This window comes from Symphalangus syndactylus, chromosome 14, assembly GCF_028878055.3.
Source record: "Symphalangus syndactylus isolate Jambi chromosome 14, NHGRI_mSymSyn1-v2.1_pri, whole genome shotgun sequence".
NCBI lineage: Eukaryota > Metazoa > Chordata > Mammalia > Primates > Hylobatidae > Symphalangus > Symphalangus syndactylus.
This window is the reverse complement of record NC_072436.2, coordinates 115,444,567-115,472,277: the sequence shown is the minus strand read 5'-3', so window position 1 is coordinate 115,472,277 and position 27,711 is coordinate 115,444,567. Positions and strand designations below refer to the sequence as shown.

General features: G+C 52.0%; 1 protein-coding gene across 4 annotated transcripts in view; it reads left to right on the top strand.

The window, feature by feature from the left end:
• The window catches only part of NAA60 (N-alpha-acetyltransferase 60, NatF catalytic subunit), a 43,121-nt gene extending 15,914 nt beyond the window's left edge, over positions 1–27,207 (top strand). The window contains exons 2-6 of one of the 4 annotated variants that reach the window (XM_055242440.2): positions 16,734–16,849; positions 19,563–19,692; positions 22,616–22,712; positions 23,466–23,700; positions 24,782–27,207. In XM_055242440.2, coding sequence (XP_055098415.1) covers positions 16,740–16,849; positions 19,563–19,692; positions 22,616–22,712; positions 23,466–23,700; positions 24,782–24,938 — 729 coding nt within the window. In that variant the 5' untranslated portion in view covers positions 16,734–16,739 and the 3' untranslated portion in view covers positions 24,939–27,207. Of the gene's footprint in view, positions 1–16,733; positions 16,850–19,562; positions 19,693–22,615; positions 22,713–23,465; positions 23,701–24,773 lie in introns of all 4 variants that reach the window. The other 3 variants (XM_055242441.2, XM_055242439.2, XM_055242442.2) reach the window with 3 other exon arrangements.
• Positions 27,208–27,711: the final 504 nt, after the last annotated feature.

Below are 27,711 nucleotides of genomic sequence, written 5' to 3'. Positions count from 1 at the left end.
ACTCTGCCAAGTCCTTGAGGCGTACACTTTTGTGTCACTCATTTATCTTGAAAGAAAAGGTTAACAGCCCAACAGAGTAGTTCGCTTTGGTATCTGGAGTGGTAATCGGAGTGCCAGAACTGGACTGCCGTTTGCAGATCTTTGCCTTTTACCAGGGCATTGAAGGCATAAAACTCTTAGTTAATGCTTAACTGAGTGAACCATGAAAGTCATGTGACTCCAAAGGTCGGCTCTAGAAATGTGGCAGTCCATGTAGCACTGTGATGTAGAATTTCTATGATATATGGGTCAGTGTTCACAGGCAGAGACGGGGAGTCTTCAACATCATTGAATTAAACAGGACCTGGAGCAAAAACAAATAAATACACACATATCAGTGAACTGCTTCAAGTTCAGTTAGAGAAGATGAGATTAAAGACCAGAAGAAACTCGAGGGAGACTGCAGTATATGTCCCAGTTATCTTTCTGGTCTTAATCTCCCTTCTTGTAGGATTTTCTACATTAATATGCAGATCTGCCCTTGGAGAATGGGGCGTGCATGATTGGGCTGTGGTTTGCTGGAGTTTCATCTCACTGAGCTTGCAGACACACTGGGTTTCCGTAACAATGGTTTAAACTGAAAGTAGCAAAGTCAAGGCATGGTCTGGTGTCAGCATGCCAGAATAAAACACACAGACAACTTTTTAAAAGGTCTGTGTACGTCCTATCTTTAGCCTCTCCCGGTTGTAACTTGAAGTGACTTTGTCGCCGTGTTTGTTTTGACGAGGCCCACTCTGGGACAGTATGGAGAGTATCTTTAGATGTGACTTGTCTGGGTTGCTTAGCAACAGCATGCTTCAGATTAGAATGGAAGAAAGTTCCTGGATGTCAGGAGATTTGAGTGATGAAAGATACTTACACCTAAAAGGAGACCAGGAGGGATTGTGCCCTGTCATTGCTAATTGGGCGCTCGTAACTGGAGACTGGGTGTACCTGTTAGCAGCGGTGGTTAGACCCGGTGGATACAGAATCCAGAATGGTCACATTGCAGCGACAGGGAACAGACAGATGCAGAGAAGAGTCTTCAGCCCTCTGAGTTAGGGCAGTGCATGGCCTTGCTCTGCTGAAATAGCCCAGAGGTCCCATTCACTTGGTGACAGCTCTCACCTGAATAGAAAGCTGGCTGTTTATCAGACACTGTTTTCTTAAATGGCAGCTCCTCCACATCTGCGTCATCTGCATTATCTCCCCTATCCGTCTCTTTCTGGAAGGAATCCATGAAGCCCTCGTGACTTTTTGTTTGTTTGTTTTTGTTGTTGTTGTTGTTTGGAGGTAGGTTCTTACTCTGTCACCCAGGCTAGAATGCAGTGGCGTATTCTCAGCTCACCGCAACCGCCACCTCCCGAGTCAAGCTATTCTCCTGCCTCAGCCTCCTGAGTAGCTGGTATTACAGTCATGTGTCACTATGCCTAGCTAATTTTTTTGTATTTTTGGTGGAGACGGCGTTTTGCCATGTTGGCCAGGCTGGTCTTGAACTCCTGACCTCAAGTGATCCGTCGCCTCAGCCTCCCAAAGTTCTGGGATTACAGGCTTGAGCCACCGCATCCAGCCCACCCTCATGGCTTTTACACCTCTTTTCCTGGTTTGCAGAAAGCAAGGCTGAGGTGTGGACCCTGCATCAAAGCTGGTTCTGCTTATGTCCGTGTGAAGTGCTTTCAAGTAAAATGCTGATCTGCAAAAAGATGCTGAAAGTCCTGGGTCTCTTTCTGGCTAAGTTCAAATGCCGAATTTGGTTCAGCAAATAGTTGTGAGTGCCTTGAAGTGCAAAGAATGATCCAGGGTCAGGACTCCTTCCCTACATATCATTATTTTGATATGTATATATGTATGTATATATGTTTAGAGACGGAGTCTTGCTGTATCACCCGGGCTGGTCTCAAATTCCTGGCCTCAAGCCGTCCTCCAACCTTAGCCTCCTCAGTCGTTGGGGTTACAGGAGTGAGACAGTTTGCCAGGCTCTATATCATCCTTTTTAGCATGACCTCTGATAGGAGGCTGGCAGGACAGTTCAGGGCTTATCTGAAGCCCAAATATCTTACACTGCTGATTAAAGAGAGACCTGTGTTTGAAAACCAAACGGGCATATAATAGGATTAACATTCTGCCTATGAACACTAAGGCATTTGCGTAGTGCTTGTGGGTGTGATAGGAAGGGGGTCTGAACCAGGGGAGCCAGGGCTTTCTGCAGGAAGTGGTTTGGAGTCCTTGTCAACAGTGAATGCTGCTTAATGGATCCAGAGTGCCCCACTGTGGAGGTGGGCAGGGAGGTGCCAGTCACCCCAAGGTGGCCACAGCTCTAAGCTGAGACGGTCAGATTAGGGAAGCAAACAAGGGCCACTCCCTAGTCCCACCTTGTCAGCAACTCAGACGGGATTCCCCATCTCTATCTCAGCCAGGGAGAAGCCATCGTGAGAAATGGCTATGAGTGTGACAGCTTAGAGATGTTCCAATGTGTTTTCAAGTTATTATGGGTGAAATTATTATCCATTTTGCCCTAAAATGGACTCTTAAACCCCCATACACTTGGAATAGCATGTATTTTGTGCTTTGAAGCCAGAAATAAACATTCTAAACAGAAATTTAAAGTTGCAATGAAGAGGAGGTGGTTGTGGACAGACATGCAGAACAAATGTTTGAGAAATGTTCCCTTTGCTTCCACAGAAAGACAAAAGAAAGGTATTTTCTCATGTTTGACAAACCGTGTTAAAAAAATATTCTTGACCAGGCACAGGGGCCCAGCACTTTGGGAGGCCAAGTGGGCAGATCGCTTGAGCTCACAAGTTCGAGAGCAGCCTGGGCAACATAGCACAACTCCATCTCTAAAAAAATACAGAAATTAGCCAGGCATGGTGGTGTGCACCTGCCATCCCAGTTACTTGGGAAACTGAGGTGGGAGGATGGCTTGAGCCCAGGAGGTGGAGGTTGCAGTGAGTTGAGATGGCGCCACTGCACTCCAGCCGGAGTGATAGAGCCAGACCTTATATCAAAAAAAAAAAAAAAAAAAAAAAAAAAATTTCTGTGCTCTTTTTTGTGGTATAGTTATCGTTACTAAAAAGCAAATGGTGTTTCTCTTTTTTTGTTTACTGTATTCCTGAAATAGGGTCGATTTGGCCAGCAAAGTATTGACATTGGGGCCCATCTTGAAAACAACTGTTGAAGAAAGCAATTTCATTTTATAAAATAGTAGGTGGGTAATTCTCCCTTAGGTACCAAGAAGGGTTCTTTTCTGGAAAATGTTAATGCAACAATATTTCCCTATTCCCTTGGTGTTCATGGGTGTTCTGTTGAATGCTGTTCCAAACTTATTTCTTTCTAGAAGATAGCTCATTCTGACTCCTGTTGTAAACTGTTCAGAGATTATTCTTTCCAGAGTCTGTTACATTCAGAATGTCTTGCTAGTCTGTCACTTGCTGCCCTTGTCTTTCTACTTAGTTTCAGATTACTTTGCATCTCCTCTGGCCTCCCGTTTTTAATCTTTTCATTGATGTATACACACAGAAAAGTGCACTGCTTGACGAGTTGACATGGCATGAACGTAACCTGTACACCCCCAACGCCAGAAGACCCATGGGCCCCTTACCAGGCAAGCCCTCTTCTATTAAGAAAAGCATTTTTCTTGTTGTAAGCACAATAAACCCCTAATAGTAATTATACTAGGGATGGGGTACGCACAGGATTCTGAATTTTTGCTTTGTGTTGCACATGAACTCTTACTTTACTGTGAACATGGGTTACTTTGACAAATTTAAAACAAAGTCTTGAAAGGACTCCCCTTTCTCAAGAAAAGGAAAATGCATTTTTTAGATTTTTTTGAAATGATGGTCTTAAAATTTCTAAATGTTTTTTAAAATTAGATTTTATATAGCCACGCAAATTGTTTTTTAATGGTTATGTAGGAATACAGGCTGCTTGGCCTCCCTTGTCCACAGCCTCCTCTTTGTTTCTTTGCGACTTTGACTGTGTGTTTAGAACATTTATTTCCGGGATGAGTGCACAAAACACCATGCTACTCCAAGGCACAGTTTCAGAGTCAGCGCTGAGTCTATTTTAGGGCAAAATGGATAATACTACTCATAATTTGAAAAAACACTATTAAATACCCAAGTCGTTGCTAACTAAAAACAGCCTGTGAGGTTATTTTAATATAAAAATGCAAGCTGAGGCCGGGTGCGGTGGCTCAGGCCTATAATCCTAGCACTCTGGGAGGCCGAGGTGGATGGATCACTTGAGCTCTGGAGTTGGAGACCAGCTGGCCACCATGGTGAAACCCAGCCTCTACAAAAAATACAAAAATTACCTGGGTATAGTAACTCAATGTCTGTACTGTCAGCTACTGGGGGTGCTGAGGCAGGAGGATTACTTGAGTCCAGGAGGTGGAGGTTGCAGTGAGCCAAGATCGTGCCGCTGCATTTCAGCCTGAGTAACAGAGTGAGACCCTGTTTAAAAAAAAAATAATAATAAATGCAAGCTGGCCCGGATGCAGTGGCTGAGACCTGTAATCCCAGCTACTTGGGAGGCTGAGGTGGGAGGATCCTTTGAGTCCGGGAGTTGGAGACCAGCCTGGACAACATAGGGAGACCCAGTCTCTAGTTAAAAAAAAAAAAAAAATTCAACCTAGACTTGGTGGCATGTGCCTGTAAATCCTAGCTATTTGGGAGGCTGAGGTTGAAGGATCCCTTGAACCCTAAAGTTTGAGACCAGCTTGGGCAACATAGTGAGATCCTGTCTCTTAGAAAAAGAAGTCTGTGTGTGTGTTCATAATTTTCACATACAACATCTTCACTTTTTTCTGATAATAAAAACAACCCAAGGTTATTGCAAAAAAAAAAGATCCAGTAATACAGAAACAAGTGATACAGAATGGAACCGTCTGCCGCAATTGCTGGGGCAGATTCAGGCAGAAATTTGGATTACTTCTATTTTATTTTTATTTTTTTTGAGACAGAGTCTCAGTCTGTTGCCCAGGCTGGAGTGCAGTGGTGAAGTCTCGGCTCACTGCACCCTCCGCCTCCTGGGTTCAAACGATTCTCCGGCCTCAGCCTCCCAAGTAGCTGGGATTACAGCCACCATGCCCGGCTAATTTTTGCATTTTTAGTAGAGATGGGGTTTCACCATGTTGGCCAGGCTAGTCTCGAACTCCTGACCTCAAGTGATCTGCCTGCCTCGGCCTCCCAAAGTGCTGGGATTACAGGCGTGAGCCACCACGCCCGGCTAGATTTATATTTGATAGTTATTTGATTCCAGAGGATCTTAAGTGCAAACCCAGAGAAGCAGAGAGTAAAAAGCAAAAAGGCAACAAAACCCAGCAGATGGTGATGGAAAGTGAAGAAGCCAGGGAGGGGCCAGCAGGGAGAGGAAGTGCCCTGAAACTCGACCCTCTCTTGCTGGGCTTTCTCCTTTTAAACTGAGGAGCTGCCATGTCCATCTCACCTGCTGCTTCCTAGGCAGTACAGAGGGTTTCCTGTAGCCTTAAGCTCTCTGTCCAAGAACAGACAGGTTCTTGGTTGAGCCTTAAACAGGGTCTAGTCTTGGGCTTTAGTCAAGAATGCTGTTCGAGTAAATACGTTTTACTATCATTTGATTCCCATCTGCCCCCAAACCTGGTATTATTTCAGGTAGTTTTGTGGTTGTTCTGTTTTTAAACCAAACAGGTTGACCCACTCACTCAATCTGAGTTAGGAAATATATTCTAGGCACAACCTATCAGGTGGTTGCCTGCAAGATCCCAGCTGAAAGCATCACAGGGACAAAGGTGCTGCTCTGGCAGCCACCCTGTTGGCTCCATCCAGCCCACACCTCAGTTGTCTCGAGCTGCTCTTTCAGTGGGAATATGAGATCTGGGAGCAGAGGCTCATCTGCACCGCAATTTTCTATTTCAGAAAAAGGGTCCGGGCGCGGTGGCTCAAGCCTGTAATCCCAGTACTTTGGGAGGCCGAGGCGGGCGGATCACGAGGTCAGGAGATTGAGACCATCCTGGCTAACATGGTGAAAGCCCATCTCTACTAAAAATACAAAAAATTAGCCGGGCGTGGTGGCGGATGCCTGTAGTCCCAGCTACTCAGGAGGCTGAGGCAGGAGAATGGCGTGAACCCAGGAGGCGGAGCTTGCAGTGAGCCGAGATCTTGCCACTGCACTCCAGCCTGGGCAACAGAGCCAGACTCTGTCTCAAAAAAAGGAAAACCGTCCGAAGCAAGAGAGGCAGCCACGGGGTCCCGTCTTGGTGGCACATCTTCTGGTCCCCTGTTTAGCATTCTGTCTTTCTCTTGGGTCATGTTCTTGTCTCTGTTCTTCCTCATCCCCTCTTCGTCCTTGTCATCTCCACTTCTGACACTGACTGAGTGGGGACACAAAAGGTGAGCCGTCCTTCCTGCTGCCCCCGCCCCCCACAATCCAGCCCTGGCTCAAGAGCAGGGAAGGTGCTGTCCCCCAGGCTGCAGAAGGGGGTTAGTACAACAGCCTCAGATGGCTTCCTCTCTGGGGGGGCCCTGTGTGTCTTGGGTGCAGTTTCGAGGAGGATGCAGAGGGATGGATCCCTGCCTGCTTCCATGTGACCCCTGTGGTGGGAGAGCATCCCTGCTCAGCCCAGGGGGTGGCGCTTTTCATGTTTGCCGTGAGATTCCTCTAGCCAATGCAGTGGGGTTTGTGAGTATTTAGGTAATGGTGCCAGAAAGCACCACAGCACCCTGGTATGTGCCCCCCAGATAATCAGAGAGTCTGACTCTGCTCACTGCCGAGACCCCGATGCCCAGGGTAGGGCCTGAATTTTCAATGCAATTTCGATAGATTAATGACTAAATGGATTCTCAGTTTGAAATGTAAGGCGTGACAGAATGTTCAACCCAGGGAAGATTGAGTCTGGACCTGGGACCTTGCCAGAACACCTGTGGCTGTTGCTGTTGTTAACCGAGGTGTAATTAACATGCGGCCAAATACATAGCTTCATCCAGCAGATCCATACATTTTGACAACTGTGAAACGAGACGTAGCACATCGCCATCACGCTTGTCAGCTCCCCCTTCAGCACTCTGGGTGCCAGTACCAGCAATTTGTTTGGCCAGTTCCAGAGTGTTGTAAAAACAGAATCCTCCAGTGTCACTCATCTGTCCTCGAAGAGATGTGCATCGAGTTGTATTCGGCCACTCTGCAGGCTCCCCTCAGCACATGATGGTCTTCAGAGAGAGGCTGTTTGAAAATAGAGTGGTGGGTGTTTGCTTCTTGTCACCTGGTAAATGATTCATTTTCCTGCTGCTCTGATGCTTTGGAAGAAGCCAGGGCTGCTGAGGAGATGCCTTGCTGTCACGTAGGCAGCTGCTCGTTTGAGAAACAAGCCATGCACAGTGTTAGCTGCTGACATCCTCCACTTTTAGCCCTTGAGCCCATTTCACTGATGTGCAAGACAGTGGCCTGTGTCTGTCACTAGTGTGTTTCTCCTTTTCTCCTCTGTTCCACCCCAAAGACAGGCGTGTGGAGTTCATGAGTGTTGGATTTTTCAAGCTAGTAAACCTTGCAGCTGCAAGTGGTGTTTAATTCTTGTGGTATGGATGAGCACATGCTAATCTCCCTTGAGCTTCTCTTGAGCGGAAGCCTGGTGTGCTAACGGGCAGGACTGGGGTGGTACTTTGAGAGGAAGAGGGGGAAGGTGGCCCAAAAGGGAGATCTACTGAGATGCGAGCTGCTTGGAGTTTGGGGTGGGGATTCCTGGAGGGGCTCTGGATTTTGCAGAGGGACAGCTGTTGGTGCACCTTCACCAGTGTGCTGGGGCGGAAAGTGGGGTGAGTGGGTGAGTGAGGAATAAGTGTTTGAAGGGCAGGAGTAAAGCAGAAAGGTGGCAGCAGGTGTTGAGCTACAAGTGGTTCCATTGCCTGGAAAGGAGGTGGCGGGGAGGCCTGCCCAAGATGGGTGCCTGCAGGGTGCGGACAACCTGTCAGAGGGGAGTTTGTGCGAAAGAGATTGAAAATGTCAGACAGTGGGTGCTTGGGCCAGAGAGAAAGGGCCTGAGGAGCTGGACCAGGGGTTGGGGGGCGGCCCTTAGAAGCAGCGTCTCATGCAGCCTTCCCAGAGATCCTGAGGGAGGTGGGAGAATCTTCAGGCTACAGCTGAGAAGCTGAAGTATGTGGCGGGAGAGCCGTCTCAGAACACCTGAGATCCCTGCAGGGTCTGGGAGCATGTTAGGAGCTCAGAGTGCAGGTAGGGACTGGCAGGGAGGAGCTGTGGGTGGGAAGGAAGAGAAGGGAGGGCAGGGCAGTGTGGCCATGGCCAGCTGAACACTGGGAGTCTGCTCCTGAGGTCATGGGCGGAGGCCAGGGCACCTCTCAAGCCATTAAGCGGGTGGCCTTTCCAAGTGCAGCATGACTCGTTGGTGTTGAAGCAGTGCCTTTGAAGGAGGAGGAGGCCCCCGTGGAGTTGGGGCATTAGAACAGGGACTGCCAAGGAGAGAGGGCACTAGGAAACAGGGTTGTTTTTGGGTTTCTTACCTGGGGTGCAAGTGGAGCACCCTGTGGGCATCATGAGGGTGTCAGGAAACCCTTCTGGTAACTGAAACACCGTCCATTCTGTGTCCCCCAGATTCTGAATTTTCAGCACCCGACAGTGGTGGGGAATGGCAGACACACCTGTGGGTGCTGGAGACATCTTGGCAGCCCTTCCTCCAGTTTCGCACCATAGCCCCCTGTGGGCTGAGCACATGGGGCTCCTGGGCACTTGTTACTGATGGAGGATATCCAGGTTCTTGGCATCTTGAACAAAGATTGGACAAAACGGCACAAACAAAGCAAGAAAAGGATGAAGCAACAAAAGCAGAGATTTATTGAAAACGAAAGTGCACTCCATAGGGTGGGAGCAGGCCCTGGTTACAGAATTTTCTGGGGTTTAAATACCCTCTAGAGGTTTCCCATTGGTTATTTGGTGCATGCCCTATGTAAATGAAAATGACCTGTGATCAGTCTGATTGGTTGAGGAAAGCAGCCAACCAGAGGCTGAAGTGAAGTTACAAAGTTACATCCTATGCAAATAGCTGATTGGTTGTGGAAAGCAACCAATCAGAGGTTGAAGTGAAATTACAAAGTTACACTCCTATGTAAATGAAGACTTGGCCTTAGAACAGCTTGATTGGTTGCAGGAGGGGACCAATCAGAGGTACTTTCAGTTCTTGATCTGCCTAGTGGAAAAGCAGTGCGGTGTGAAGGGAGTAGCCTCTGATTCTTTTGTTACTTGGGGATGGAAAGTTGGGGTTTTCTTTTGGATTTAGTTCTAAGAAGTCAGCATGAATTGGCCTTAGGTTCCCTGCCTCCAGACCCTATTCTCCTGCCTCACAGTGATGTTGATCAGGGGCTCAGCTTGGCTCTGCCAGTCCAGACACCAGCCCCTTCCAGCTACTGCCAGTCCTCGCAGGAAAGCAGTCTTGGTACCGCGTCCAGAGAGGTCATTTCCATGTAAAAGAAATATGAGGTCTGCAGGCAGCTCAGGAGCATGGAGTTGCGGAAGGCAGAGAAGGCGTGAGTGCTGAGGCGCAAGCACGGCTTTTGTTTGGGTCGAGCAGGATCAGTGCCTTCCTCCTTGCATAGCTCCACCTCCTGAAGGCGGAGAACTGCGATGCAGACCCAGGAGGCCAGCCGGGGGAGATTTCTCACTGCAGGCATGAGCCTTTGAAGCTCCAGGTTCTAACTTAAAAATTCAAGGGAGTGGTCGGGCTTGGTGGCTTACGCCTGTAATCCCAGCACTTTGGGAGGCCAAGGCAGGTGGATCACAAGGTTAGGAGATCGAGACCATCCTGGCCAACACTGGCCTGACAAGGCCAACAACCTTGTCTCCACTAAAAATACAAAAAATTACCTGGGTGTGGTGGCACGTGCCTGTAATCCCAGCTACTTAGGAGGCTGAGGCATGAGAATTGCTTGAACCCAGGAGGCAGAAGTTGCAGTGAGCCAAGATCTCGCCACTGCACTCCAGCCTGGGCAACAGAAGCAGACAGCGTCTCAAAAAAAAAAAAAAAAAAAAATTCAGGAGAGTTTCGCATTCTCCCGTGCAATACTTCCCTGCTTGTTGTAGTAGAGATGCGTCCTGTGCCTTTTTAGGAACATGTTCTGAAAGATGGCTTAGGCAACTGCGACTTTAGTCCTCCTATCCCCCCAGCACTGCCTGGGGACCCATCCTGTTTGGAGGGCTCAGAGCAGAGAGCACCTACCTGGCAGGGCTTTGCTCTGGCTTCACTGTGCTGCTCCCTGTTATGAGCACTCTTGTCCGTGTGTCCTCCGGGTGGCCTGCAGGGCAATGGAAGATGAGTACTTAGTAGAAGGTTCTAGGTCGGCACATGAGGGTTCCCTGCCAGCACCAGGGCTTTGTTCAGACAGGTGATGCATGAAGCCGTCCAGCCAAGAGCCAGGGCTCCGTGGCTCTGAGCCCTCAGGCACTGCATCATCCTGGGCCTCAGCTCCATACCTGCCACGTGTCTGTCTCAGCATCACTGTGCTCAAGGAAGGTCGCCACCAGATGCTCCTCTGTGCGCCGGGCCTGCTGGGGCTGCCCTGGGGCCTGGAAAGTGCTTTAACCAGGTCCTTCGTCCCGTGTCAGGGGATGGGCTCCAAGGTGGGTGTGGTTGGAACTAACTTTGCCATCTGCTGGAGGGCTTTGGCCCTGCCATTCCTTGAGCCCACACATACTCCAGGGGTGACTGACACAGTTGGTTTTGCATCAGAATTGGCCATTGCCACCTTTGAGGGGCTGGGAAATGGGTGACCCTGCCCCACAGTGCCTGCACTGCCCCCAGCAGACAATGTTGGAGGAGCAGCTTCCTGCCAGGCCTGGCTCGGGGCTTCTCCAGGGAAGCCCAGGTACGTCTCCCAGCCTGCAGGTGAAGGTGCCTGGAATGGAACTTGCTGTTCCCAGGGACACAGAGCTCCTGTCACAGCGGCTGGGTGACAGCAGCAATTCTTGCAGATGTTCAGGCCCTGGGACCCCAGAAATGACATGACCCAGGGTGTCAGCAGGAAAGGAGGCCCCACTTTTTCAGGAGCTCTCCCTCCCACCAGCTCCATGTCCTTCCCATAGCTGGGCCCAGCGTGGCCCTCATAGCCAGCCCCATCCCTCTCCTCTTGAGCCTGCTGTGACTGCAGGCACGGATGTACTGGGGAGACGGGATGTAGAAAGCTGTGGGAAGAGGGAGCAATGGCAGGACAGGGGCCAGTGGGGATGGGGGGCCACTGGCCCTGCCTTTGGATGATCTCCAACTTGATCAGCACGAACCCCTGACTCTAGAGGGAGGCTGATGGGCCAGGGCACATGTGGGTCCCCCTCGCTGCCTCCGCAGCAGTGGACCTACAGCTGCCCTCTTTGACCCCATCTTTTCCTTTCATGGGCACACAGGCAACCCGAGTCTCTGTTTCATGCACCTTCCTGCCTCTTCTCCTCTGCCCATCAGTTGGGCCAAGACACATGAGGTGCTGTGATGCGTGCTGCATTTGGCCCTGACTTAGGTGTGATGCGTTTCCATTTTTAAATCAAGGAGTCTAAAGAACTGGCCTCCAGAAACACGGAAGCACTTTTAGTAGGGATTTGCAAATCCGCAGATCGTTGTATATCTCGGAGCCCAGTATTTTTCTTGAAAGTCAAACTGGAAACAAATGAGGATACTGGGGGAAATGTGCAGTCCCAGGACGTGAGAGATGCGAGCTCATTACAAATCTGTCTTTGGTACCAAGCCACAATTTAGAGATTTGTGAAAATCTTTAAAAATCAACTTGACTGGGCCGGGCGCGGTGGCTCACGCCTGTAATCCCAGCACTTTGGGAGGCCAAGGCGGGCTGATCACGAGGTCAGGAGATGGAGACCATCCTGCCTAACATGGTGAAACCCCGTCTCTACTAAAAATACCAAAAAAATTAGCCAGGCGTGATGGCAGGCGCCGCAGTCCCAGCTACTCAGGAGGCTGAAGCAGGAGAATGGCGTGAACCCGGGAGGCAAAGCTTGCAGTCAGCCGAGATCGCGCCACTGCACTCCAGCCCGGGTGACAGAGCGAGACTCTGTCTCAAAAAATAATAATAAAAAAAAAAGATCTGGAACGTTTTCGTCCCCTCAGGAAGTCATCCCTGCCCCAGGCATCCACGGAGGTCAAGGCCTTGCCAACCCCACTTCCTGGGCCCAGCTCTCAGGCGGGTCTCCCTGTGGCCTCCAGACCCGGGCTGCACCGGCTGGTTTCACAGGTTGCCTGCGCTCATCCTGCCCTCTCCAGTGAGAGCAGAGCCGGTGGTGGTGTTTTCAGAGTCATTTGTCCCTGTGGGAGCTCAGAAACCTGGGCGGCTGGGCCTGTGGGCTCTGGAGTTCTGCCCAGGGTGGCCAGGTGGGCAGCCGTTCCCCTGTGCTGGTTCCTGTAGCAAGGAGGAGGCCGTGTGCTGTGGCCCTTGTGTGGAACTTTCCAGAGCCGTCTCTGGAAAGGCTGAATCAAGGAACTGGCCTCTGCCTCGGCCGTTGATGTGGGGTTAGTGGCTTTGTCCCAGAGGTTCAAAGTGTGGGTAAGTGGTTTCTGGGTTTGCCAGTTTTCTTAACCCTTAGGGGAAAGGGGGTGGGAGCCTGCCCTCGGCTGGCTTCGTAAAAACACAGTATCTGTGCTTGAGTTACGTGCCCAGCGTCTTTTTGCGTTTTGAGACCTCAGTGGAGTGTGCGGGCCCTGAGTAGTACCCACCCACTGACAGTGAACCAAGTGCTGCCCTCCTGCGGTTCCAGTGCATGCCAGTGCCAGCCACGTGCCCAGGACCCACCGTTCCCAGGGATACAAGGTCCCGCGGCCCATGGTGGCAGCTGCGGCACACAGCGCTGCTTTCCAGAGCTCTCAGTGCAGACAACAGAGGCCTTTCATTCAGTCGCCTGGAAAACCCACTATCTACATTGGAAACGCAGTCTCTCTGGAATGAGAAATTTGATTGGTTTTCTTTAGCTTTATGTTTTTTTGTTTGTTTGGTTTTTGAGACAGAATCTCACTCTATCACCCAGGCTGGAGTGCAAAGGCACAATCTTGGCTCACTGCAGTGTCTGCCGCCCAAGTTCAAGCAATTCTCCTGCCTCAGCCTCCTAAGTAACTGGGATTACAGGTGCCTGCCACTGTGCCCAGCTAATTTTTTTGTATTTTTAGTAGAGACAAGGGTTTCACCATCTTGGCCAGGCTGGTCTTGAACTCCTGACCTCATGATCGGCCTGCCTCGGCCTCCCAAAGTGCTGGGATTACAGGCGTGAGCCACCGCTCCTGGCCCTGGTTGGTTTTAATTAAGAACATTTTCAAACATCACGTGGCATACCCGTCATCCAGATCTAACGCTCATTAACATTTTGCCACTTTTTTGCTCCAACTAAATTAAACTAAATTCTGGAACATTCTGTCATTTTGCCCCTGCATTTTCCACTGTGCATCTGTTAATATAAAATATGGACTTTTTGTACATAACCACAAGGCTGTTCTCACACCTGACAAGATTAACACCTTCATCTGTTCTTTTAGAGGTTTTGTTTCTTTGTGTGTTTTTCGTCATCTGTTTCGTTTCGTTTCGTTTTGTTTTTGAGTCATAGTCTCACTCCGTCACCCAGGCTAGAATGCAGTGACGCCATCTCAGCTCGCTGCAACTTCCACCTCCCGGGTTCAAGCGATTCTTGAACCTCAGCGTCCTGAGTGGCTGGGATGACAGGCGTACCACCACGCCCGGCTAATGTTTGTATTTTTAGTAGAGATGGGGTGTGTTAGTCCATTTTCATGCTGCTGATAAAGACATACCGGAGACTGGGTAATTTATAAAGGAACCAGGTTTAATGGACTCACAGTTGTACGTGGCTGGGGAGGCCTCACAATCATGGCAGAAGGCAAAAGGCGCGTCTTACATGGTGGCAGGCAAGAGAGAATGAAAGCCAAGCAAAAAGGGAAACCTTTATAAAACCATCAGATCTCGTGGGGCTTATTCACTACCACAAGAACAGTATGGGGGAAACTGCTCCCATGATTCAGTTACCTCCCACCAGGTCCGTCCCAGAACACGTGGGAATTTTGGGAGCTACAATTCAAGATGAGATTTGGGGAGGGACATAGCCAAACCATATCATAGTGTTTCACCGTGTTGGCCAGGCTGGTCCCAAACTCCTGACCTCAAGCAATCCACCTGCCTGGACCTCCCAAAGTGCTAGGATTACAGGTGTGAGCCACCATACCTGGCCCCAGCTTTTTTTTTTTTTTTTTTTTTTTTTTTTTTGAGATGGAGTCTTGCACTGTCACCCAGGCTGGAGTGCAGTGGCGCGATCTTGGCTCACTGCAACCTCTGCCTCTTCGGTTCAAGTGATTCTTCCGCCTCAACCTCCTGAGTAACTGGGATTATAGGCACCTGCCATCACGCCTGGCTAATCTTTATTGTAGAGACAGGGTTTTATCATGTTGGCCAGGCTGGTCTTGAACTACTGACCTCAGGTGATCCGCCAGCCTTGGCCTTCTAAAGCGCTGGGATTGCAGGCATGAGTCACTGCGCCCGGCCTGTTTTTAAAGGGTCTAGAGTCAACAGTGTATGGATCCAGAACCGTGGGAACAAAGGGGTGGGCACAAGGGCAGGGTGAGGGTGTGAGTTTAGAGAGGCTTCTCCCTATAAAGCTGAGCATGAACTACTTGGCACGCCTTGACGTTGAACTAGGAGCTGAGAACCACACAAGTTAGGAGTCAGAGCAGAGCTGCTCGGGACGTCAGTGTTGGCCCTGTCCCAGGTCAAGGGGATACCCCTGGAAGTGGCTGGACTGAGCCAAGTATCAGCTAGTAGTGGGCGCTCAAGGCTGGTGTAGAGGGGCACCGCCCCCCTGCCAGCACTGTCCTGACACCTGGACCCCATAAGCTCGTTCCAGCAGAGAACCACTCTGAGGAGGGGCCTGGCCATCTCCACTCCACAGAGGAGGCCCCAGGAATCTGATCAGCTAAGGCTGAGCCAGCAGAGAGACCAGACTCAGCATCTAAATTCTTCCCCTTGTCAGGAAAGGGAAGGTTGTGCAGAAGCCTGGACAGTGGACGGCCACGGGCACTTCCCACCCATGGCAGCAGGAGGGTGGGAGCTCAGAGATGCTGGGCTCCTCCCGCCAGTGGAGTGGGGATTGCCAGATAAAGACGAGGCCTTTCCTGGGCAGTGAGTGAGTCCTGGGAGCCCAGGGGCTCTGCCTCCACACCTTGCACCTGCCCCCAGCCGCTTTCACTGCGGATTTCACAGCCTTTCCTGATTCTTGTTTGACTCGGTCATTTCTGTTGATGATTCCAAAGTGGTGACTTTCTAATTCCGTCATTATTTTTATTAGCCGGCATTCTTCTGTAAAAAAGAACTTTTCCTCAACCCTGAGATGAACTACGCAGTTCCTCCTAAAAAGGGAGGATGAATGCAGCATCTTTTCCCATTTATTGATGGGATTATTTATTTACTTTTAGAGACAGGGTCTTGCTATGTTTCCCAGGCTGGTCTCAAACTCCTGGGCTCAGGCGATCCTCCCACCTCAGCCTTCCAAAGTGCTGGGATTACAGGCATGAACCACCACACCCAGCCTTCCATCCTTTCCTTTTTTTTTTTTTTTGAGACGGAGTCTCACTCTGTTGCCGAGGCTGGAGTGCAGTGGCCCAGTCTTGACTCACTGCAGCCTCTACCTCCCGGGTTCAAGCGATTCTCCTGCCTCAGCCTCCACAGTAACTGGGATTACAGGTGCCCGCCACCAAGCCTGGTTAATTTTTGTATTTTTAGTAGAGACGGGGTTTTGCCATGTTGGCCAGGCTGGTCCTGAACTCCTGACCTCAGGCAATCCACCCACCTTGACCTCCCAAAGTGCTGGGATTACAGGCGTGAGCCACCACACCAGGCCCCATCTTTTCCTTTTAACGACCAGTTTCCAACTTAAAGAACAAAGGCTTCTGTTTTCCCCTTCTCGGTGCCCAGCACTTGGCCAGCCAGCCTTCCTCCCTCCATTCCTCTCTTCCTTTCTATAAAAACTTCCTTGTTAAATAAAACAAGGGGGGCTGCTCCCCCAGCCCCTGGATTGGATGCACTTTCCTGATTTAAAGAAGTCCTTGCCCACTCGTGACCCCGACTTGAACTGTGGTGTCCCCCAAAGTCTCTTTATTTCTGCCCAGGAGTGTTCGCTTGCTGGGCGGGGAGGAGAAATTGGGATGTGACCCACTCAGCACAGACCCACGCCCTGGTCATAAAGCCGCACCACTTCCCCTGCAAATCCAGCCGTTCACTGCCCTGGCCGCCAGGCTGCTTTGAAGGGGGATGAGGCATGGGGGCTGCTGAACCCACAACTGTCACTAGCAGCCACTGGCTGGGTTTGAGAGAAGTCAGGCTGACTAGGGCCGTTGACCCTCGGAAGGACCACTGTCCTAAGATGTGAGACCAGCCAGGGGCAGCTCAGATGGGGAGGGAGGAGAGAGGCTGGCCAGGGCTTCCCTTAGCTGGGGCTGAGCAGCGAAGGGCCTGGTTCCCCATCCTGCCTGCCCTCCTGGGCCTGGGTCTTCTCAGCACATGGGGGCGACTGCAACGCCTCTTGCGAGGGTGATCGTGAGGGGCAGAGGCCTCTGAGTGCTAGCTGAGGGGCGTCCACCCGTGGGACGTGCTCCATGCTCTTCTGTCTTGCCTGCCTCACAAGCTGAGCATGAGGAAGACCAGGCTGTGAAGTGACGTATCCTCCCCCACCCTTCCCCACAGGTGTGAATGACAGAGGTGGTGCCATCCAGCGCGCTCAGCGAGGTCAGCCTGCGCCTCCTCTGCCACGATGACATAGACACTGTGAAGCACCTGTGTGGCGACTGGTTCCCCATCGAGTAAGTGGAGCGGATTGCAGGGTTGGGGAGAGCCCATGAGCCTCAGGTGCAGAAGCTGGGCGGCGGGGATGGGGGCCTCTTGGGCCCTTACTTAGGACCATGCTGCAAAGGTGGGAATGGCCTGGAGGGGCCACAGGGGTCCCAGGTTACCCAGCTCATCTAGGGACCCCTGCTCCTGGGCTCTTTCCACTTCTCCGGGTGTGCAGAGTTCCCCAGAAGGGCTCTGTGAGAAATTTCAGTTACAGAGCTATCGGGTGTGGTGCTATTTATAATTCAGAAAATTTAGAAGCCACTCAAGTATCTTAACAGCAAGGAGTTGGTTACATGCATTAGAGTAATTATAGTATGTGCATATAAAAGTGCAATATTATTCAGCCAGGAAAAAAAAACCTGTCAAAGAGTTATATTTTTTGATAGAGAAATCTTTTTTACAAGATATTAAAGGAGCCTGTAATCCCAGCACTTTGGGAGGCCAAGGTGGGCGGATCACCTGAAGTTGGGAGTTCAAGACCAGCCTGAACAACATGGAGAAACCCTGTCTCTACTAAAAATACAAAATTAGCCGGGTGTGGTGGTGCGTGCATGTAATCCCAGCTACTTGGGAGACTGAGGCAGGAGAATCACTTGAACCCAGGAGGCGGAGGTTGCGGTGAGCCGAGATTGCGCCATTGCACTCCAGCCTGGGCAACAAGAGCGATACTCTGTTTCAAAAAAAAAAAAAAAGATATTAAAGGAAAAAAGGCAGACTAAAAAACAATATGTACCATGATCCTATTTTTATTTGAAAACATGTACAAGATAAAATTTTATAATGATAGGTATGAACTGAGAGGGGGTAAAAAATTTACAAGGGGGTATGTATCATTTAACAGTGTTTCAGTATTTGAGGTAGGTAGATTAATATTAGGCCCTATGATTGTTTCTTCTTGTCTGTCTTGCCTACAATATATGCACATACAGCTTTTTTGATGAGAAAAGTTGACACAAACTTTGAAAATGGAAAATGGAAAATAAGATCTTGCCAGCCACCAGCATTTCCTTGAGTGTTCGCCTCAGACTGACTGAACCTTGTGCTCTTGGCAGGGCGGTGGCAGGGACCCCTGTGCATCTCTGTGGAAGTGGGAACTGTCACAGTCCAGGTGATGCGGGCTGGCGGTGGCAACATGAGTTAAAAAATTGTTCTTGGCTGGGTGCAGCGGCTCATGCCTATAATCTCAGCAGTTTGGGAGGCCGAGGCAGGCCTGAGGTCAGGAGTTCGAGACCAGCCTGGCCAACATGGTGAAACCTCATTTCTATTAAAAATACAAAAATTGGTCCGGGCGCAGTGGCTCACACCTGTAATCCCAGCTACTCGGGAGGCTGAGGCAGGAGAATCACTTGAACCCACGAGGCAGAGGTTGCAGTGAGCCGAGATCACAACACTGAACTCCAGCCTGGGTGACAGAGTGAGACTCCATCTCAAAATAAAAATAAAAACATGTTCTTCAGCCCAGCAGTTTCACTGCTGGAAACCAATCTAGAGAAATAAAAGCTGCGGTGAGTGCGTAGATCAGACTCTGCACAGGGCTGCCTGAGAGCCAGTGGAGCTGCGCTGGACCGTGGGCCTCGGCCACGTGAGCCACCCAGCCTGCCTGTCTCTCCTGCAGTCCTCATGGGCCTAAGGCCTCAGGTTCCCAAGACTGTGACATGAACCGGGCTGTGAGGTGGCAAAACTAAACCTACACACCCGTGAAACTCCACGTGCCTCTGCCCTCCTGACCTTGTCTCTCTGGGGCTGGGTTTGCCTGTTAATGCCCATGTCCTGGGCCTTTATGCCCACTGTTCTTTTCCCTGCTCCTCTCGGAGGGGTCTTGGCGTCATTCTTGGTGAGCAGCCGTTAGCAGCCTCAGCCTCACATTCCCCTTAAGGGCGAGTTCCTCCCTGTCCGAGGAAGCATTGTAAACTCAAACGCCTGTCACCTGTGAACCCGGCTCTTCCTCGAATCACTCACTCCCCTAGTCTTCAGTGTCCAGAAGTCTCACAGATTCTCATAGGCACTCATCCAGTGTCCAAGGGTGACAAGGGCCCTAAAATCTTCACTCATCTGGTGGAGGAACAGGGCCCTGCTGGTGACTCTCCATGAGTTGCTTCCATGGAGACAATTTCATATCAGATAAAATTATTTTTCCCAGGCCAGGCGCGGTGGCTCACGCCTGTAATACCAGTACTTTGGGAGGCCAAGATGGGCGGATCACATGAGGTCGGGAGTTTGAGACCAGCCTGACCAACATGGAGAAACCCCATCTCTACTAAAAAAAAAAAAAAAAAAAAAAAATACGAAATTAGCCTGGCGTGGTGGCACATGCCTGTAATCAATCCCAGGTACTCGGGAGACTGAAGCAGGAGAATTGCTTGAACCCAGGAGGCAGCGGTTGCAGTAAGCCAAGATCACGCCATTGTACTCCAGCCTGGGCAACAAGAGCAAAACTCTTTCTCAAAAAAAAAAAAAAAAAAAAATTCCCATCAGAGATCCTCAGTCCTGTCCAGACAGATCACTGCTTTAAGAAGGTAGCTGTGACAGTTAGGTAGAGACTAAGTGATGGGCAAACTCCTCATCAGCCTTACAGCAGCAGGCAGAAGTGGCCCTGAGCTCCTGGTGGTTCTGATGTCTAGAGCACGACCATAGTTGGACTGAACCTGTGGCAGGTTCACCTGAGTATGTTCTGTTTCTCAGGTACCCAGACTCATGGTATCGTGATATCACATCCAACAAGAAGTTCTTTTCCCTTGCTGCAACCTACAGAGGTGCCATTGTGGGAATGATAGTAGCTGAAATTAAGAACAGGACCAAAATACATAAAGAGGTATGTACGTGTGTGTGGTGATGACTTGGCAGTCACTGTCACTGGATGGGTCATGGGGGCTTGCGATGGAATCATGTTGCCTGCTCCATAGCCGTCGTCCAAGGAGCCTGTGACCCGACGAATCCAAGTGGCCAACGACACTCATCCCCGGCTGGTGCTTTTGTGTGTGTGTGTGTGTGTGATTTCGTGGTGCGTGGGCCTCCAGTTGTGCCCAGCAGCAGGCTTCATAATCACTGTCGTTCTGAAGCAGGAATGAGCACAGATGATGCACTGAGAATCTGCAGTTATAACATGCTATGAAAATATCCCTGATTGTGTTGGCGGCAGTGTCATAGAAACCGCTAAGATTGCTTCAGCTTATTGAAGGAAATGCTAGTTACAGTTAGAGGTCAGGGAAAGTACAGAGATAATTTTTTTTCCTCTAACTTCACAGAGCCCTTTAAGATCTAAGAACCCTTTGGGCATGTGTGGACCCACCTCAGTCCCACTTCAGGCTAGCAAACCCCACTCTGAATGTAAACAGTAAGGCCATGGCCACATTGCTCTGAATGGTTGACTTTGGTCAAGATTCTGCGTGATAATGTTGGTCCTCCCAGCATCTAAGGTAATGTTTACCACCCGAGGATTTAGCCGAGGAGGGAAAAACCCACCAACAACTGGCAGGTGGTTCAATTTGTTTGTCTTGAGGTTATTTCTTTAAAAGTTAGAGAAGGGGCCGGGTGCAGTGGCTCATGCCTATAATCCCAGCACTTTGGGAGGCCGAGGCGGGCAGATCACCTGAGGTCAGGAGTTTGAGACCAGCCTGGCCAACATGATAAACCCCATCTCTACTAAAAATACAAAAATTAGCCGGGCGTGGTGGCAGGCGCCTGTAATCCCAGCTACTTGGGAGGCTAAGGCAGGAGAATCACTTGAACCCAGGAGGCAGAGGTTGCAGTGAGCCGAGATCATGCCATTGCACTCCAGCCTGAGGGACAAAAGCAAGACTTCGTCTAAAAAAAAAAAAAAAGAAGAAGAAAAGTTAGAGAAGGGCTGAGTGCGGTGGCTCACACCTATAACCCCAGCATTTTGGGAGTCCCAGGTGGGCAGATCACGAGGTCAGGAGTTCGAGACCAGCCTGGCCAACATAGTGAAACCTTGTCTCTACTAAAAGTAAAAATAAAAATAAATTAGCCAGGCATGATGGTGCACGCCTTTAATCCCAGCTACTCAGGAGGCTGAGGCGCAAGAATCACTTGAAACCAGGAGGCAGTGGGGGTTGCAGTGAGCCGAGATTGCACTATTGCACTCCAGCCTGGGTGACAGAGTGAGACTCTGTCTCTAAATAAGTAAATAAAAGTGCAAGAAGGCATGTCTCTCCCTTTAAGGACCCAAATCCACTGGAATCTACCCTGTTTTGCCTGTGGTCACGCTCTGTCTGGCACCGCTTTTTTCTCCTGAGTCACTTTTTCTGTCCTAGCTTCCTCCTGAGCTTTTTTCTTTGATTTTTAAGAGCTAAGATGTAGCAGAAAGCAAGCGTCAACATTCTTTTCTCTCCTCTTTTTTTTTTTTTTTTGTTGAACAGAGTCTCACTGTCACCCAGGGTGGAGTGCAGTGGTGCGATCCTGATCCCGGCTCACTGCAACGTCCGCCTCTCAAGTAGCTAGGATTTTAGACATGTGCCACCACACCCAGCTAATTTTTGTGTTTTTAGTGGAGATGGGGTTTCACCATGTTGGCCATGCTGATCTGGAACCCCTGGCCTCGAGTGATCCTCCTGCCTCGGCAGAGTGCTAGGATTACAGGTGTGAGCCACCGTGCCCAGTCTGATCTCTCTTCTTGATGGGACACATGGTCCCCACCTTCCCCCCATGACTCATTCCCCGGAACCCCCTCCTCCGGGTGGCTTTCCTGAGTGCCCCCAGTGACTGTGCACCTGCCCCCAGGTGGCAGCTGGGTCTCTTCCTCCTCTTGAACGTATTTGTGTTCCCTCAAGGCCGACATGGGGACCCTTTGGCTCATGTTCCCGGCTCTCAGTAGAGGGCCCTCTGGCCTGCACGCTGGCACTCATTCGGCTCGCCCCTTCCTCTCAGGCATAGTGAGTTCAAGGTCAGGGCAAAGTAGACCCTGTTAAGAGATGTCAGCTGGGGAACAGACACCCTTTCTACAGGCCTGGAGTAACAAGAGTGATAAGGACGCCTTTCTCCCTGGACTGACATGTCCAGGTGAACTGTGGCGTGAAGAGGGCTGGGAGAGCAGGGAACCTGGACAGGCTGACCCCAGCCAAGCATGTGGGAGCAGAAAGGCCTTCTTGTTTTTTTACAAGTTGGAAGATAAGAGCCTCATGCTGATCGGATTCATGACTCCCACCCTGAATTCCATCTCTAGAACCAAGAGATGGTGGGTGGCTTGACGCAGGTGTGGCGGCATCCTCTGCCTGTGAGGGCAGCAGAAGGGGTTGGACGGCCGCCCAAGTCTCCCTCCTCCAAGACCACCTGGGGCAGCGTGCGATTCTTTAACTGAACCTCTAAAACTTTGCATTTGTCCACTGTCCTGCATCCAGGCGTACCAAGTGACACGCGTGCATTCCCATGAGGCCCACGCGGTGCTGTGTAATTAGTTGCTCCCTTCATGCCATAACTTTACCTTGTGCCGGCATCAGAGCCTCATTCCCGTCCTTGGCTAGGCCTCCCACACACCCCCAAGAGAAGCTCCTTTTGTGCGTATGCTTCTTTCAGCTGTTTTTCACCAGAAGGGTGTAAACGCTCTCATTTCCTTGGGGAGTGGGGGCCCTTCTCCAGTACCTCTTGATTCTGCCCTTCCCAGTCGGTGTCCCTCTGGCTGTCGTGGTGGGGAATCGGTGCAGAGCCCGCCTGGGCCGGGCTGTGCAGTGAGCTGTGCACCAGGAGTGTGAGCCTGACTTTCTCTCTGACTCTTCCTCTAGGATGGAGATATTCTAGCGTCCAACTTCTCTGTTGACACACAAGTCGCGTACATCCTGAGTCTGGGCGTCGTGAAAGAGTTCAGGAAGCACGGCATAGGTAAGGGCAGCCGGGCCCGCGGCTTGGCGCCCACCCCACCCCACCCCCATCCCACCTGCACCCAGTCTCTTCCCTGGCCCCAACAACTCGGGCTCGTGAACATCCCTCAGTCTCATCTTCCATCCTCATCCCCATCTTGGGCCAGACCTTCCTCATCCCTCCCCTGCCAGCACACCCACCACCTTCAGCCATCCTCTTTCCACATGCCCCCAGGCCTTTCTGCCGCAGCCTCGCTCAGCCCCCAGGATGGAGCGGAGGAAACCGGCACCTCTCACTCCCACTGCCGCCACACGCGCAACCCATGTGTATTCACTGCTCACGATTCAGAGTAGAAAGCGTGGACACGCACGAGGAAGCAGCACTCACCGTTTCTCCGATGTCCCATCCCGCTCGGCCACACGGCCAGTGAGCGGCAGAGTCTTAATTAATTTTAAACCCAGGCCCATCTAGTCCATGTTTTCCTGGGCTCACGTTTACCCCGTTTGTTGTCTGAAAGGGAGTCTCCATGCGGGCCCAGCCCTTGGGAGGGCGCTACCAGGTCACCTCTGCAGTCCCTCCCAGCGGTCTGTAGCTACCAGGCTCCACCTGGCCGTGATATTTTAGGGACTTTGACAGTGGTGGTGAAGGAAGGCTGGTCTCTGATACGGTGGGCCGAGACATCTCTGAGAGACTCGTGCAAAGCCCCCGTCCTAGCCCAGTCATCCTTCCTTCCTAACTGCTCTGCCTGCATTACCTTTACCTCTTCTCCCCAAGGTTCCCTCTTACTTGAAAGTTTAAAGGATCACATCTCAACCACCGCCCAGGACCACTGCAAAGCCATTTACCTGCATGTCCTCACCACCAACAACACAGCAATAAACTTCTACGAAAACAGAGACTTCAAGCAGCACCACTACCTCCCCTATTACTACTCCATCCGAGGGGTCCTCAAAGATGGCTTCACCTATGTCCTCTACATCAACGGCGGCCACCCTCCCTGGACGATTTTATATCCTTAACTTCTAGGGGAGAGGGACTGTGGCTTCCTGTCCATAAGGTGGCAGAGCCAGTGAGCAAGTTGGAGCTGTGGTCCCCCTCAGATGATGTTCAGGTGGCCAAGCTTATGGACGCTTCTTTCCCTCACCTGATCGTGTTGTGGGTAAATCTGACGCACGTTTGGGTAAATCGAGTTGCACATATTACCATGTTGCCCAGGCTGGTCTCGAACTCCTGAGCTCAAATGATCCGCCTGCCTCAGCCTCCCAAATTGCTGGGATTATAGGCATGAGCCCCCCGCACCCAGCTGGAGAGCCTCCTGCTCCATTTGCACTGGGGATCAGCAGTGCACAAAACAGGATTCCCTGTCCTCCCAGCGCCTGTGCTAGCAGAGGGGAAACAAGTGCGGTGAAGAGAGATTTTTACTTTTTTTGAATACTTGGGTTCAAACCTTCCTTATGGGATGCATGACCCAAAGGTGTGCCCTTCCCTGTTTCCTCCTCCTTAACTCTCACTGGCCCCTGACAGGTCGGAGGGAAGCTAGGAACCTTTATAATAGTCAGAGAATGTGGCCCAAAAAGTGCTGTGCATGTGTGTGTATGTTTTCAGATTCATGAGTCTAGGATTTATTCATTACATAGAATAATAAGCAGGAAAGAGAGGGGTGACCCCACACTCCACAGGCCTTCTAGCTTATGTGAAGATGGGCCCCTGCAGACATCCAGGGTGTCAGCACTGTTGACCCACTCCTTGTCGTAAGAACCAGGGCTCTGTCCCTCTTGCTGCCCCAAGGGTTAAGAATCTAGGGAGAACCAGAAGCACCCTGTACATCCCAGGGTGTGGTGTCCACATGCCTGCGGCCTCACTCAGAAGGCCCTTCTGTCCCCAGACCCCACCCTCTGTTATTTTGCACAGCAGAGGCCACTTCGTCTCATGAGCCTTTCCAGCTCTGCAGAGGCTTAGCAGGCTCTCAGCCTCCCGAGCCTGGCTTGCCATCTGCACACAGTCCCACAGGCCACTGCGTGGGCCTCTGATGACTGTGCCCTGGCAAGCGTGGTCAGGGCAAGTCGGAATCTTCCTTAACAGAGCCCCACGGACTACATCCAGCACCTGGGCTCTGCACTAGCCAGCCTGAGCCCCTGCTCCATTCCACACAGAGTCTACCGCCAGGCCCACAGCCTGCTCTGCAGCTTCCTGCCATGGTCGGGCATCTCTTCCAAGAGTGGCATCGAGTACAGCCGGACCATGTGATGTCAGCTGGGCAGCCGCCACCACGCCCTACCCTTCGGCCCCCCACAGAGTCCGCCTTCCTGTCCATCTGACCCCTGCTATCTTCTGCAAGGAGCTGCCAGCCATCTACCAGGCTCGTCGGCCTGCCCCAGCTGCAGGCCCGGTGCTACACGGGCTCGGGAACAGAACATCGTGGGCACGCGCAGAGCGTGCCCATCCGTGGCAGGTACGCCACAGCAGACAGGAGGGTATGGGAGCTTGGTGCCTCCAGCCACAAAAGCAGAAGGCCCTGGATGGGCACAGAGAACGGCAGAGCTGGAAGGGGCCGTGGGGACTGCAGAGTCCACCACCTTGTGCACCAGCACAGCCCAGAGGTTTGGTGACTTGTGCCAAGCTCACAGAGCAGGCTCCACGGCCACTGGGCTGTGCACCCGACTTTGGATCCATCAGTGCCTTTTTTTGTGTGGGGACCGAGAGGTGCCTAGTGGCTGCAGGCAGACACCATGGCCTGGAGAAGGGCTCATGCTCCTGGAGCACCCAGGCCCAGCTGTGTGGCCCATAGGCGGGCTGTGGGATGGGCAGAGCGTCTCCGTCGGGCCTTTACCCTGCCCTGCTCTTCTCTTCCCCACAGGCTCTTCAGCTCCCCTTCCTGCTTCTGGAAACCTCTGCCTCTGCCTGCTGCCCTGGCCCTGCCTCCCTGTGCATGCACCGTCCCCAGGGCTGACCCAGTGTGGCTGCATTCACTGGGAAGGGGCTGCCCTCCCTGGGCCTCTCCCACTCCGCTGCCTGTTCCTGCAGCTTTTCCCTGGAAAGCTGGAGGGGACTTTCTCCTGCAAGTGAGGAATGCAAGTATTATGGACACACTTGACCGTAAAGGCACAGGAGCCTCGGAACAAGGGGGCGCAATAAAGGGAATGGCCCGTCCCCCTCCAGAACCAGCCCAAAGAAGCCTGGGGGGTGAGGAGTGGCCCCCACTCCTCCATGAGGGGCTGACGAGGGGTGGGCAGCCTGGGGGAGGCTTTCCTCGCAAGCACAGAGCCCTGAGGCTCAGCCCCCCGGCACAGGCGGTCACATGTCGGGACGGTTCCTATTCCTCAGCACCTTCCGTGCAATTACCAGGGCCCTGGGAGGTCACACTGCCCATCAGACCACGGCATGCTCCATTCAGCTGACCTGCTGAGGACAGTCATCGCCGAGACTCCTTGGGTCCTCCCCGCCCTCCCTCATGCTGCCACAAGCTGCTGCTCCGAGGCCTGGCCACATGCAGACAGGAGGAAGCTGAGCTTGACATTAGGCCTCAAGGCTGCCATGTGTCTCGTAGGGCCTGGCCTTGTGGGCAGGGGGCAGTCCTGTGCCTTGTGGGCCCTCAACCTCTGAGGGCAGAGAGGCTGTCAGTACTGCGGGTGCATCACACACTTCTAGCATCCTGTCCACCCTGCATTCCAAATGCTGCTTGCTGCCTGCCCTGCCCTCCGATGCAGGGGTGGGGTGGGTGGCAGTCCCGCCTAGCATAGCTGCAGTGTCTCAAAGCCATGGCAGAGGGTCCTAGCGGTGCCACCCTGCCCCAGCCTGAGGAGGAGGGAGAGGGAGGAACAGCCCTGGGCAGACGGGGCCTCAGGGACCTGTGTCCTTCCTCCAGAGCTGCCCAGCCACGGGCTCCTGGGGTGCTGGGGCAGCCCCAGGTCCCCTCTTGATCTCAGCTGGGGCCAGAGGCCCTCAGAATGAAGGCAGGCCCCAGGCAGGAGCAGCATCCCCCTCCTTGATGGTGCTGGCAGGAGGGCTGCGCCATGCAGACTGCCTGAACCTCTGCTGACCTGACGGTGCTGGCGGGAGGGCTGCGCCATACTGACTGCCTGAGTCTCTGCTGAGGCTGTCTGCCTGCCGGGCCCAGCTCAGCGCCCTCTCCACTGCGAATCAGCGGCGACCATGTGATTTCTATTTCTGCCTCACAGGGTAAGGGATGAGTCTTCTGGAAGGCTCTGCCATGGACATTTGTCCTTGGGCTCAGAGGCCCCACTCTGCCCCGCGCCTGCCCCTAATCACTGCAATGTCCAGCCCAGTGTTGAACAGATTGTAGCATTTTGTCTGATTATGAGCAAATAGACTTTCATTGGAGTTCATCACATCCTGTTTCCCGCACCTGCCTGGCTGCACCTCAGGCCTCACCCTGTAGCTGAAGTTGGCCTGGAGCTGCTTGTCACTGGCAAGGCCCCAGGATTGCTTCCAGATAAAGGGGCCAGTGGTTTTGTGCGATTAACCCTGCCAAAGAATGAGAACCTTTGGCCAGTCACGGTGGCTCACGCCTGTAATTCCAGCACTTTGGGAGACCGAAGTGGGCGGATCACGAGGTCAGGAGATCGAGACCAGCCTGGCCAACATGGCGAAACCTCGTCTCTACTAAAATACAAAAATTAACCGGGCATGGTGGTGTGCACCTGTAGTCCCAGCTACTCGGGAGCCTAAGGCAGGAGAATTGCTTGAACCCAGGAGGCGGAGGTTGCAGTGAGCCGAGATGGCACCATTGCACTCCAGCCTGGGTGACAGGGCGAGACTCCAGGAAAAGAAAGAATGCGAACCTGGGGAAGAGGTTCTAAAGAGTTGAGAAGCACATTGGGTCCTTTTTTCACTGGAAGGTCCCCAGCAGCTGCCCTGTCTGGGCATCTCCCTGGCTGTAGGCCTTAAGCTGGGGCCCAGTCCAGGCAAGCGCCTCCAAGGGTGATTTGATGCACCCCGCTGTGGAGCCTGAGGTGCGTGCCCGCCCAGCACAGACCTGGTGCTTCCGTCAGCCTCTCAT